The 13,322-nt window shown below is 40.2% G+C and overlaps 1 protein-coding gene across 1 annotated transcript in view; it reads left to right on the top strand.

Moving 5' to 3' along the window:
- Positions 1-13,322, top strand: part of SEMA6A (semaphorin 6A) — a 127,910-nt gene that overhangs the window by 97,300 nt on the left and 17,288 nt on the right. The window contains exons 16-19 of the mRNA XM_029218103.1: positions 378-436; positions 2,832-2,852; positions 2,989-3,039; positions 8,137-8,292. Coding sequence (XP_029073936.1) covers positions 378-436; positions 2,832-2,852; positions 2,989-3,039; positions 8,137-8,292 — 287 coding nt within the window. The remainder of the gene's footprint in view (positions 1-377; positions 437-2,831; positions 2,853-2,988; positions 3,040-8,136; positions 8,293-13,322) is intronic.

Below are 13,322 nucleotides of genomic sequence, written 5' to 3'. Positions count from 1 at the left end.
AATTCTTCTTTCTAATTTAGAGACGTCTGTATCACTTACGTAAGGAGTGTGTGTTAACATGTAAACTTAGATATTTAAGAAATGCTCAGGGCATCAGAGGCAAAGAGTGATATAGGTAATCCACAAACTAATTAACTCCCTGAATAATACCTGAATTAACTGTCTAAAACATGGCTTCTCTTGGGAGGTTCACAAAGGACTCATTTCTGTAAGCTTTGGAGATAAACTTTCGAGCTGTTACCTACTCTTTTGGCACCTGTCACTCAATTTATCAAACTGTGGTAGTTGCTTTAGTGAAACTTCAGATGCATCCTGCAATAGACTCATATCATTGAATTTGTGTCTATCTTTCTTCCCTTCCCTCCTTTTTTTGGAAGACTGACTTTTGAACAGGACATAGAGCGTGGCAACACAGATGGCCTGGGAGACTGTCACAGTAAGTAGAGCTTTTTATCCATTTGGGTATTTGTTCTATAAAAAAGATGCTTTTATAGACTGGCCTAGAAACATGACCCCACATGTGAAACTGAGTGCAGCTGCCTCTAAAACATGCATAAATAACAGAAATCACCTTCTAAATATCAAAGAAAACAGTGTGTTTTGAAGCCTCTGTTGCCAATGCTGTTGCCATAAGGGCTGCTACCTATTTCGTTATCATAATGCTGTGGAACAAATTCACTCTAGAGGATGTCTACTACAGCAGAGCAGTAAGTTACATCAGCACTTCCATTTAAAACCAGTTTTGTTGTTTTTAAAGATATGTTATTGCCATAATTTTCAGCCAAATAATACAAAGACTGATCACTGTACTCTAGCTTTTTAATTGAATGGGACTATTTTATTTCTCTTGAACATATCGATTAACAAAATTATTTTTTAAATTAGATTTAGGTTTATTACCATTTGCAGTAGAAAAAAAATTCAGAAAGAACCCACTACATACAAGGTGACTCAAAATAACCTTTTTATAAGAACTGACCTACTATACTAATCTCAGAGGTCATTTCAAAAGTTATTACATGCCAACGTTTTAGTTAGAACTTTATATAAAGGATCCTGGTCAAAGGTCTGCCCAGTGGTCCAGTGATCTGATTCATATCAATATTCTCCTGAAAATGCTTTATTAATGCTAATTTAGAGAATAATGCCATACTCTTGGAAAACATTTAGTTTGCCATGTTTTAAATGTTGTATGTGATAAATTTCAAGAAGCCTGTATTCAGAATGGCACCAAAAATAGCTCCTAAGGGAATGAAACTATATTACTTCTGATATTTGATTTGATAATGAAAATCATGGATATAACTCTAAATCTTTGAGCCATGTTCTAGAGAACAGACATAATCAAATAAATAAGGCCACAGAGCCTCATCTCCAAATTCTTGGTCATATTTTGTTTGTTTGTTTGCAAATATATACCGGAAAAAGCTTCTTGTCTTCACACACAAAATCTGAATTAAGAAATTAGCATAGGGGGCTTCCCTGGTGGTGCAGTGGTTGAGAGTCCGCCTGCCGATTCACGGGACACGGCTTCGTGCCCCGGTCCGGGAAGATCCCACATGCCGCGGAGCGGCTAGGCCCGTGAGCCATGGCCACTGAGCCTGCGCGTCCGGAGCCCAAAAGATCTGCTATGTGTCTGCAGTGAAACAATTTGATGTTTGATTTGGTGGATCTTGATCATGTTTGTGCCTTATGGCCCCATTTTTAGGGAATCAGGTTTCGGTTGGTATGTATGTCTGAGTGAACTTAATTAGCTGTTTTTAGTGAATAATTTTCTCCATATTTTTATGATTCGATGATAATAGGCATCTAGAAAAATAGCGGTGTCAATCTGGATTGAATAGGTAAATGTATGAAAAATGTGAAAGTGTTACTGGCTCTCTAGAGCATCCACTACACCAGCAGGCTTACGCCACGCCTGGGTCCTCAGGCAGAGTGCAGGGCAGACCCTCAGGCCCCAGGCCAGTGATTTACTCTTCCGTCTCACTGGTCAAGCCTCTGTGTTTTCGTGTGCTCGGTAACTCGATCCCCACTCCTGCTGAGGCACGTGGGGTGCCTGCTCCGGGCAGGAGGTAATGCCTTTCCTAGTGGCTTCTCTGCTCCTGGGCGCCCACTGGAGCATGACCTACTTCTGTCAGACATATCGAGTCACACACAAGCATTCAAAGGATTTAGATATTTGGTACACAATGACTCTTTAACAGGAGTTTTGGGGAAAATGAGGAAACCATAAAGAGCCAGTGTCAGAGGCTGAGTAGCAGGCTGAGTGAACAAGTGACTTGACCCAGACACACAGCGGGGGCACGCAAGTGCACACACACACACACAAATGTATGTTGCCTGTATGTGTGATTTGTATTTTTGTTAATTTCCTAACTAAAACTCCTGCTGAGTTTAGAACATTGTGATACTGGACAGTTGCTCACAGCATGGTTGGGAGGATGAAATGAGAGAGAATGTAAAGAAAATGTGCTTTGTAAGTGTGGTCCAGATGTGACTCACTTTATCCACATACACATCCCTCTGTATGGAGTAGGGCTTACATATAATCGCAGTTACCATTCCTTCCACTAACTTGCTTTTTCTCTGCCTCTTGGCAACAAAGGCATGACTTTGAGGAAGCTCACTTGGGAAAGAGATAGTATAAGGATATGAAATCGGACCAAATATGAAGCATCTTCTATTACAAGCAGAAAGTAAAAGGCGCTTACTTAGTATTGGGGATCGTATGTTAGCACAGCTCTGTATCAGCTCACTCCCACTTATTACGGAAGTCACACTGAGCAGAGTGTTAAATGTTAAGTAACTTACTCCTCCCTTCTGTCTTTCAGATTCCTTCGTGGCACTGAATGGTAAGGAAGATATTACTCATAATTTAATAGCAATGGAAATATATTTGAGAAATCCTGTTTCACTAAACCTCTTGAGTATTTTCGAATTTTACGTTTATTTTTAAATTAATTTTTAAATTCTCATTATTTTTTATAGACATTTCAACTCCTCTACCAGATCATGAAATGTCTTACGACACAGTATATGGTCAGTTTATGGGTTGTTATTTTTTTATTCTTCGAGCCATTCATCCTGTGGTAGTTTATAATCTTCATTCCTAAACATCATGGACCAGATTCTTTGCTACTTCAGGGCCCCAATTCACTAAAATTATTCATAGATTTCATGATGCTTCAAAAATTACTCTACATATATGAGACAACTGACACGTGAGAATGAGTCCTACATTTTTAATCCACAGAACATGAAATATGCCAACCTTAGGGAATTTGGTGAATGCATTTAATGAGTTCTTGAGGGAGAAGAAATTGCTTTTGGACATAAGTACATCCAAGATAAAAGAATAGTGCTTATAACTCACAGGCCATAGCTCCTTAACTGATAGTATCATTCCCCAAAATGCTGACTTTCAGAACAATACCCTCTGCAGGAAAATCTATACAGAGTGCAGATACTAAGTTCTTATTAGGCAAAACTTTCCAATATAGCCATCGAAATTTAATCACACAAAGAGTATGAATATGTAGACCTATCTTCAGTGAAACGTCTTTAAATGTATACAAGGAAGAGTGACGCAGTGGAAATGATGTGCAAACAGGATTTACCCCATTGTTCCTGCTCTGAAATATACAGACACTATACTAAACAAAACCATTAAGTCCATAAACAGACTATTCTGAACTCTTTATAAGAAAAGTTAAACTGTAGTTGAAATGTTCCAGTTCCATTTCTCAAAGCCTCCCCAAATGTTTATTAAGGTAAACTATTCATGTGTTTTTTTAAAGATAATGAACAACATATATGTAATGGGAAATTTAAGCTTCTGCATTATGATGGGGACTACAAGCTTCACTGATACACATTTTATAACTTATGTTTAAGACACGTAACAATAACAGCTCTAGGTCAGTCTTTAAATGTAGAGGTAGGTAATAGAGGAAGGGGACAAAATAAAGAAAAGAAAAAAAGAGGGAGGAAAAGAAAGCAAGGTGGATTCAGGATTCAAAAAAATAGTTCAAGATGGCTACAAATACATCTAATAGCTCTGTGGACACTCTCACTCCTGTGTCTAATTAGCATAAATAAAAAGCCTCTTTGAAAGTCCTAAAGACTATCTTATAAACTGGGGCTGTGCAGGTAGGGAAAACAATGCCCGGTTTCTCCTGTCGTGAAGTGAGGCAGCATGGCGTAGATGAGCCCGCTGAATTCATCCACCTTTACCATTCTCTCATCTATGATTCAAGCCAGAATGTCAAACACCAACAGCTGGAAGAAACACTTCTCAGGAGGCAAGTGTCATCTAGCTTAGCTTGCCCTTCACAAAGAGAACCCACTTCGCATCTGCACTTCTCCAATATCATACTTTGCAATCATTTCCTATAATTGAATAATCTTTATCAGATATTGAGAAATTCAGGTCTTGAATCTAACTGAACCAGCATTCATCAATAGTACTATGGCCAATTTTAACTCCCAGGTAATTTCTCATATAGATAGAATAATTAAACCATGGGATGCTCTTTATGAACAAAAATCACTCTTCAATTTATGGATTTCTCTTACTGCCTTTATAAAAGGAAAGGAACTTGTTAATTCCTCCATGTTAACACTTTAAAGAACAATGCCCATTCGCTCAGTTAGTGGTTTCTGTGATGAAACTAAAGAAGAGCTGGAATTTTCCTTTCAACTAATGACCCTGTCCATTTCAGGCTCAATCTCTCCCGGGTGTGAAGGGGTTAGATGATTAACTGACCATCAACATGAGGGCTGGTCCAGACAGTACTTACAAAAACAGAGGAGACTTTCTTTTCACAAACTACTGCAAGAGATGCTTATTTTGGAGCTAATAAACCTAGAAGAGATTTAACTCATTCATTTGCAGACATTAGTTTAGTGCTTACTATGTGCCAGGTACTGGATTAGGTGCTGTATTTGAACCATCAAAGAAAAAAGCAAATTGCTGTTTTTATGAGCATGGATGTAGACTAGGAAGCCAACCCCAAAGTCCAAAATGCACCCACTGCGTCTAGCTGTGTCCTTTGCATGTTCCCATAAAAAGTTCAGTGGCTGAGTACAGACTCATAGGGCGACCCGCAGAACCAGAACTGCCTAACTCTGAAAAAGGGATCGTTCAGTAAGCCATGCAGACTCTCTGTGTGGCAAAAGCTCTGTGCAACACCACTTACATATACAAGAACCCTTTTTTAGTGAATTGGACCCTGATTATCTTCCTTCTCTCATCCTCTCTTGTATTGATTTAGTGTCTCTTCTGTGTCTAACTGGGTACAATCATTGTTAATAGGTTAGAGTAGTTTGAAGGATCTCTAACCTCTAGAATTACAAAGACTTGTAGATATAGAGAAACAATATGATGCATATTAAAGTTAACTTTTTAAATCTGTTTCTTTGTATATTATAAGAATAATACACCATAAGCTCCACTGATTATAATATGAATTTTCATACTGGATTAACAGCACAAAATTATAGGTTCCAAATTGTTGACACGTAATACCATATCCACAAACGATTGCCTATTTTTGTAGCATTGTTTTGGTTACAGTCTCTTAGGGAATGCACAAAAACAATATAGCCTGTAGAATCAGATTCTAAGAAGGAATATAAGTGATTTTCTTTTAACAGTTGGAGAGGTAATAATAATACACCTCTTTGATTTCAAACTAAGGATGGCTGCTTAATGGTGCTTTTACATGGTAGTTCTAAAATTCTTGAGAATCAGGCATTGCTTTCTCCGACTGTTTGCTTCACCCATGACACACATTGCCTGTCCTCAAGCATAAGTTTAAAAGATTACAAACCTCATGCTGCTCTATTTTTTTTTCCATTTGAGTACATCAGATGCATGGTTTCTCTAGATTTACATGTAGAATATGGAGATGTGGTGGGTATTAGACTAACACTTCAGCAATAGGCAGGAGCTGATTTCTCACATTTGTGTGAAACATTTTCCTACCTAACTACCATCTGGTCCACATTAATTTCCTCTCATAGCCATAGCTTTCCATTACCAATGAGTTTTCCATATATTTGCAGCATATGGTCCAGGAAATCTTTCTACAGAGAATGTGTCCCTTAGGCATATATTTCCCCTAGATTGCCGTATTAAGAAATGTTCTCCCTAAACCATACTTAATGGCATTACCATAAAATTGCCCCTTGAACACAGTTAAATTGAAAGTGCTCAAAATGCATATCAATTCAGGTAAAAGAAATTCTTGCTACTTGGAGGAGAGGCTTCTTTTTTTCCTTCCCCCCTTTCTGACTCCCTGCAAAGCTATTTCTAATTGTTTGCTTAGGCTGGGTGCTGAAGTCTCTTAGGGTGACCATATATTGCATGAGAGCATTGTTGAATTCAAGAGTAGAAAATAGGGCTATATTTTAGACCTCAATATAAGCATAAAGGAAGTAAAAGAAAGTCTGTATTGCCAATTCCAGGTTAATAATTTTCCTACCCTTGTTCTCTTACCAGTATTGGGAGATGAGATGTGAAACCCAGAAATATAAAAACAAAAAGTCTAGACGCAAGAATTCTTTACTTTTGAATGAACAGGTTTTTAGCAGTTGGATGCGAACTAGACTATTTGCAACAAAGCAGGTATTTGAAGCTGTCTAAGAGCCAAACAAGCTCTTACACAGAAAGGGGCCTCTTAGATGTTACCAAAGCTTTGTGGTAACACTTCAAGTGTGGAGCCTCCACGGAAATCCTATAGCTTAGATAAGCCACTTGGCTTGCTTGCTTTTCCCCGCTTTATTCATACACACACACACGCACGTGTATGTGTGTGTGTGTATACATAGTATGTAATTTATAGTATTAAAGTCTCCTAGGAATCCAACTTCCAATAATAATTGTAAAAGAGAAGAATGCAGTGCATTCATTATAATCTTTCTTTCTGGTGGCTAGTATCATATTTATCACATATGCGGTGATCACAGCCCAAGGCTGGAGCCACTTGTGAATCTGTCCTACTTTCTACCAAAGGCCCCAATTACACATTCACAGTGGTTGCCTTGATGTCTTTTTAAAAATTGTTCAAGAGGCTGCTATAGGTAAGATGCTTTAATAAGCCAAAGACTCTACTTGAAAATCACAGAGAGGTTATTTTTTATTTCCACCAGAGAGAACAGGTAGTGGGGCTTCTTTAAATCATTGTGACAGCTTAGATCAAAGCACCAGATATGATCTGCATTTAACCTTGCGGAATGATGGGGGGGAAAGCTTAGAAATGTGTTCACAGGAAACATCCAGTTTCTGCCATAACTCCCAACCTAGCCATTCTTCCTCTGGCATTATCCTAGGGTAGGCCACTCTGGATCTCAAAAAGCTATCCCTTTCTAATCTGAATTGGATCAGTCAGTGTGGCCTCAGAAAACCACCTCTCATTAGTATGAGTCATGAAACCATGAAACTAACTTGGCTGGAATAAGACACAAAAGGCACAGCCATAACAACATGGAGCAGTTGAGGCCTCTGTTCCAGGAAGGAGGGGGTGGGAGCAGATCCCTTTAGAAAGCAGTCACTTCCCCCGCAAAGAGGAATGCCTGTGAGGCTGAGTTGCAGCTGAAAACTAGACACATCCTCCATGGGAAAGGCTCAGGGCAGCTGAGTTGTTTGTGACGGGGCAGAGGCTCATCCACTACCATAAACCTGCCCCATCCGTCACAAATGCTCTCCCCAGAGTGGACACATTCTACCTTAGTGCTGCTGTGAGAATACCAAAGAAGGACTCTGATACTTCTTGAGCACTTACTATGTGTCAGATACTGTTAGGTACTTTCAACATGATGTCACTTTATCCTTCCAACACTGGGAGGTAAACGACATCATCTCCACTTCGTGCACAGGGAAAACCAACCAAGGCCCAGAGAGCTTAAGTGATTCCCTCAGGCTCATCCAGCAAGCAGCAGAGACGAGATCTGGCCCTTCATCCTCTAACTACAAGGGGTCTTCTGCTGAATCCTACCCACCAGTCTTGTTTTCTAGGACAATCTCCTTTGAGTCTTTTACAGCCAGCGTGAGTGTCCAACCTCCTGGCCTCTGAGCAAAGGGAGAGCGGGTGTCTCCGGTGATGTTTTCCCTAACTATATTTGTGATGAAAACAGGGCACTCCAGTTCCCTCCTGCCCAGCACCACCACGTCCAATTCGGCGGCTCAAGAGGGGTATGAGTCTAGGGGAGGAATGCTGGACTGGAATGATTCACCTGACAGCACAGACTCTTTGGGGGCAGTGTCTTCCCATAATCACCAAGACAAGAAGGGTAAGGCCTTGGAAGTACCTCTTCCTCTGGGGGGAGAGGGAGGGAAAAGTGGGGAGGACTATGGAACTGCTTCCAGCTGAATCATAGCAGCATTTAAGGAACGAACCTCCAACACACTATGATTGAAAGCGTCTCAGAAAAGGCTGCAACCCGATCCTCTGTGCTAGGCTTGATCCACAATGATTCCCTGACCAAGGAGAAACCACACAAAACAAATAACACATCCTCTAAGCTTCCTCCACCCAAGAGAGGCATGGCTTGGCCCAAAGCAGATACTGGCTGCTGAGACCCCTTTCCACTCCTCTTAGCTCGTTCAGTGATTTCTGGATCCTCTCTTCCCCCATAATGGGATGGAATGTGGTGCGGGCTTTGGCAAGTACATGTAATCAAAGTAAAAGCCCGTTTAATCAGTGAATGGAGAAATAGCAGAGTTGAGTCTTTTCTGGCTGGTAGCATCCCTCACTCCCGCATGGTGCTGAATTTGAATAGAGCTGAGGTCCTGAGACGCACTTCATTGCCCTTAGAGGATAACAGCTAAAACAAAAATATGTTATTTAATCAAGCAGAATTGCTATGCATTTAAAATGGAAAGGAAGCTGCGCTAAATGAAAGGGACTCTACTGTGAACTGTCCTAAATTCTCCCTGGCTTTCTTTGCTCAACTAGAGACAGGAAATGTCATCTCTTTTCTCGCCATTTGCTGCTTCTGGTAACACATCCTACTTTAGTTGCAGCTGCAACCAAAGAGGCCTTTACTTGTCCAAAAAAGTCTTGTAAATCAGAGACTGAAAAGCTCAGTTATGTTGCGAGCAGTTTCCCCCCATTCAGCCTTGTTTACTTCTATATGTTTTCAAGAGTTTCATCCAAGCAGGGATTTGAGTCTCAAGGGCAGACCAGCCACAGTGACCCTTGGAAGACAGTCTCTATCGTGTCTTCCCCCAGGATTTTCTGTATACATATTTCCATCTTTACTTTTAGAGAATGTTTGCTAGGCAGACTCACACACTAAATTTTCACCTTTTTTTTTTTTGGCGGCTCATCTCCTGAGAATGTCGTACCTTCTGCTGCTACATGCCAAGCCCAAAATGGGAAGATGTAGTCCTTTTAACTTTTTTTTTTTTTTTTTTAGTCTTTACTGAATTTGTTACAATATTGCTTCTGTTTTAGTTTTTTGGCCGCAAGGCATGTGGGATCTTAGCTCCCCTACCAGGGATCAAACCCGCACCCCCTGCGTCTGAAGGTGAAGTCTTATCCACTGGACCACCAAGGAAGTCCCTTAACTCGTTCTTTAATATATCCCCTTAATCGATTTTATTATTCTTCTATAACTTCTCACTGTTAATATGTCCTGCCCCAATCTTTTTTTTTTTTAAGTGGCTTTTGTCTCAGCAGCCTCTAAATTGGTGGGATCCCTGCTCTTAACCATCACAAGAAAGCACCAGGCCAATTCGTGATGGGGCAGAACTATCACAGCAGGCCACCAGCCCTAGCATGTGCCATTATTTGTTCTGTGTGGCTCCCGACCGCAGATGTGTTAGTCTTGGCCGAGTTCTCAAGAACAGACAACACAGTAAAAATCACTTTGTATTTGCCCACTGCAACTTTCTGAAAAACCAAACAGCCTTTCCAGTAAAGCATTAAATATGTCAACCAAATATCTAGCTGTTGGTTACAGTCATTTCCTCTTTGCTTCACTGAGACCGATGGTGTGAATTTTCTCCAGTCGTTACCTCTCCCGAGGGAGGGAGGTTATCAAAGAGTCCAATTAACACTTTGACAGATCATTTTAAAATTCGGCATTGTTCGTTCTCTTGGGTCTTTTTATGAATATTGACAAAGCTGGAAGCAGTCTACAAATTGTCAAACAATGGTGGCAGAGGTGATTGCATGGGTGTTTAACATGATCACTGTTCTCGTGCTATTAACTCCTTGCCTTGCCCTGTCAAATTTGAGCTTCATTCTTGACAACTGATTATGTGTGTATTTGATAGGGCAATGACAATGAGTTGTTATGCAGAAACTTTAAAAATAAAAAAGTAATGTAGCTTGATGTTCCTTTTGTCATGATTTTTTATGATTTTAATTTCCATTTTGCTCTGAAGTGTTTTTCTGTTTAATGTTCATGATTTATTTTGAACTTTTGTTTTGCCAAGCACTGTGTGGTATGACTTGGTGATGGCGTTTACTTCTCCGTTGGAAAAGTCTTGTTTCTTTTCTGACTCATGATTACGTCCTTTAACTTGACCCAATCTGTGATCCCCTCGCTTCTTTCCATTCCTTGACGTGGGTGCCTTAATGATGTCACATCCGGGTGTGCAGCACCTCCTGGGATGCAAGAGTTTAATGGGGTTTCTGCGGGCCTCTGGTGGGTGCTCTTTTCACTGGGCCAATTGTCTTATGGGAATGTGACATTTGTGTGCCCCAGCTTTAGGAGCTAAATATACTCTGGAACTGTTTGTAAAATACCGCACATTTCCCCACTAAGCAGAAAATGTGTCTGCTGACCAGCTAGCTGAGGAGTCAAGTGTCTGTCCCATGCCCTTTTCATTTTGGCTGCTGAAAAAAGACCAGTGAGCAAACGAGCCCAGAGCTCTGCTCTGCAGAAATGTTGAGCACCACTGGGTTGATCCCACTCCGGGTCCCAGCTCATCCTCCAAACAGTTCTGCATTTCCAGAGTATGTTTGCTTGCCTTTTTCTTTCTTTTCCTTGCTGTGTCTTTCGTCTTGATTTAATCCTGTGCGTCCCTCACGTTCTGTCAAAGCACTGTTCCTCACCTTGCAATCTAACCCCCTTCTGCTACCATTGTTCTTAGCCTCCCCCTTTCAAAATAATAGACCCAAGCCCTCTGCCCCTCTGCGGAACGTTCCAAGGCTCTTTCCTTCTACACTGGGGGTAGCATTCCGGTGCTGTACGTAGATATATACAGCCATACTAACAAAGCGTGAGAAGAGAGCTACAAAGCATACACAAGTATTATCACAGAAAATGAAGTAATTTTCTCGCTCAGTAACTGGCCTTGTCCTTCATTACCCTACTGGCCTTGTCTAATATCTCTTGTCCTTGCTGCTTTTCTTTAAAATTGCCTGATATCTTTCAAGCCCTAGATTCATTAGTAAAAACACAGCCAACTGCCCTGTTTTATCTCTGGCTCCCTAGATGTCTGGAGCCTCTAGAGCCAGCCCTTTAATCACCAAGTTGATAAATTAGAAGCAGCCCTAGCTACTTCTTTCTTGGTTTTGCCACATTTAAAAATATATATTATTTATTCATCCTATAACTATCGAGGTGGTAATGAGTAGTTACAAAGGGGCTCTAATTACATATGAATAAGAAAGAAAATCCAGTTTATTTTTAGATCTGGCTTGTCTCCCCTCATCCCCTTCCCACAGCAAAAGAAATAAGAGCTTTCTTTTCTAGGTTAAGCAATACTGGGAATTAATAGCCACTCTTGTGCCTCTTGTTTCTGACCAAAAGCAATAATCCTCCAAAACCTGATTTCCAAGAAGACTGCAAGATAGGTGAGGAAATTAGCCAGGGACAGATCTGCCAAGAGAGCTGTGTAGCATAAATGTCTAATGTAATCATGGACCACTGCCACAAAGACACAAGAATAAATCAGATTAGAAGAAAATCCCCTACTTCAGAGTTTATTTTCTAGAGTTCTTGTGAGCTCTCAAAAAACTGATGAAATAGTCAATATATACAAAAATGTTCCCATTTGATTGGAAATGCCAGAGCTTATATATATGCTTATATATTTCGGGAAATCTTTAAAACAAGATATTATCACATTATTATATTTAGTCAAGAAGATGTCATTACAGACAAGGAAAAGATGTAGAAACAGAATTTAAATTAGAGATCAAATGAATAATTTAACCTAAAATGTACAGCAAATGCTGAATATATTTTAATCAAGGTACAAGCTATTTTGTAAGCAATTTTTAGTTTGGGAAATAACATTCCGGTAAGATTCAGAAGGTCTATGAAGAATGATGAGTATACTGGCCACACTGCATAACAATCCTGAATGGAACTGTATAAATCATAGAGTTTATCAACAATCCTCTTTACAGTCAATTATTTATTCCTCAAAGGCATCACAGCCTCCAAGTAGGACATGTCACATCTTACATGAGATGATTTAGATGGCTCAGAGACACCATGGCCTTCAAGAATACTGAATCATGTGGTGGAAAGTTAACACCCCCTTTCATTTCTCTTTCCGTCTTCTTGGTTATGTCAAGGCAAAAGTCTCAGTTTGGTGCTTTAACAACTCCAGAAACTTGCTACTACCCTTCTGAGAAGAAAGAACAGGCTTTAGATTGGGGGCTTTGCCATGCAGCTGGAGCTAGCTGGAACAAACATTGTTTTGCTTTCAGTTAATTTTATTTTTATGGTTACCTTCCATTTATGAAAAGTGACACTTTTTTCCATTTATGATAATTATATAAAGTTTCCACTGGAAACTCACCTTAAAGGTAATTTAAATAAAATATTAAGTAACTACTAATTCAGGAAGTATAGGGATACAGAGGTATAAAAAGTAAATAACATGGTAAGCGAGGCTCATTGATTTCACTAGGACTGCAGCATTGGTAGCTGATGGGTAAAGTGTGGGTAACTCTGGCCTGGAGCAATTTAAAAAGTCCAGTGATGATTAACCTAGACCAAAACTGTGCTTCTGGCATTTGGAAGAACGAGACTGAATAATGGCCCTACCTTCTAGCTGGGCTCTGAGCTCTGCAGTTATATGACCTGGTGTTCTTCTGATTTCTCTTCCAACTACTGAGCTTTGTGATTAGGGATGAGAAGTTTGGTCAAGTAGGAATTGAGAGTAAAATGCATTTAGACTAAAAAGAGATTAGTCATTCTAGGCTTGTGAAGCATCTGGCGAGATGATTCTCCAGACCAGCAGTGAGCATCCAAGGGTAGACAGCAGCTCGTTATTTCCCAAATTGTGGCCCGGGGAAAGTTTACCTCCAGCACTTCTGCTTCCCGCCTACTTTTCTGAGATCTGTAAGGACTCT

This window comes from Monodon monoceros, unplaced genomic scaffold (genome assembly GCF_005190385.1).
Source record: "Monodon monoceros isolate NGI ecotype Baffin Bay Population unplaced genomic scaffold, NGI_Narwhal_1 Super_Scaffold_12, whole genome shotgun sequence".
NCBI classification, from domain to species: domain Eukaryota; kingdom Metazoa; phylum Chordata; class Mammalia; order Artiodactyla; family Monodontidae; genus Monodon; species Monodon monoceros.
This window is presented reverse-complemented; position numbering and strand designations above follow the sequence as displayed.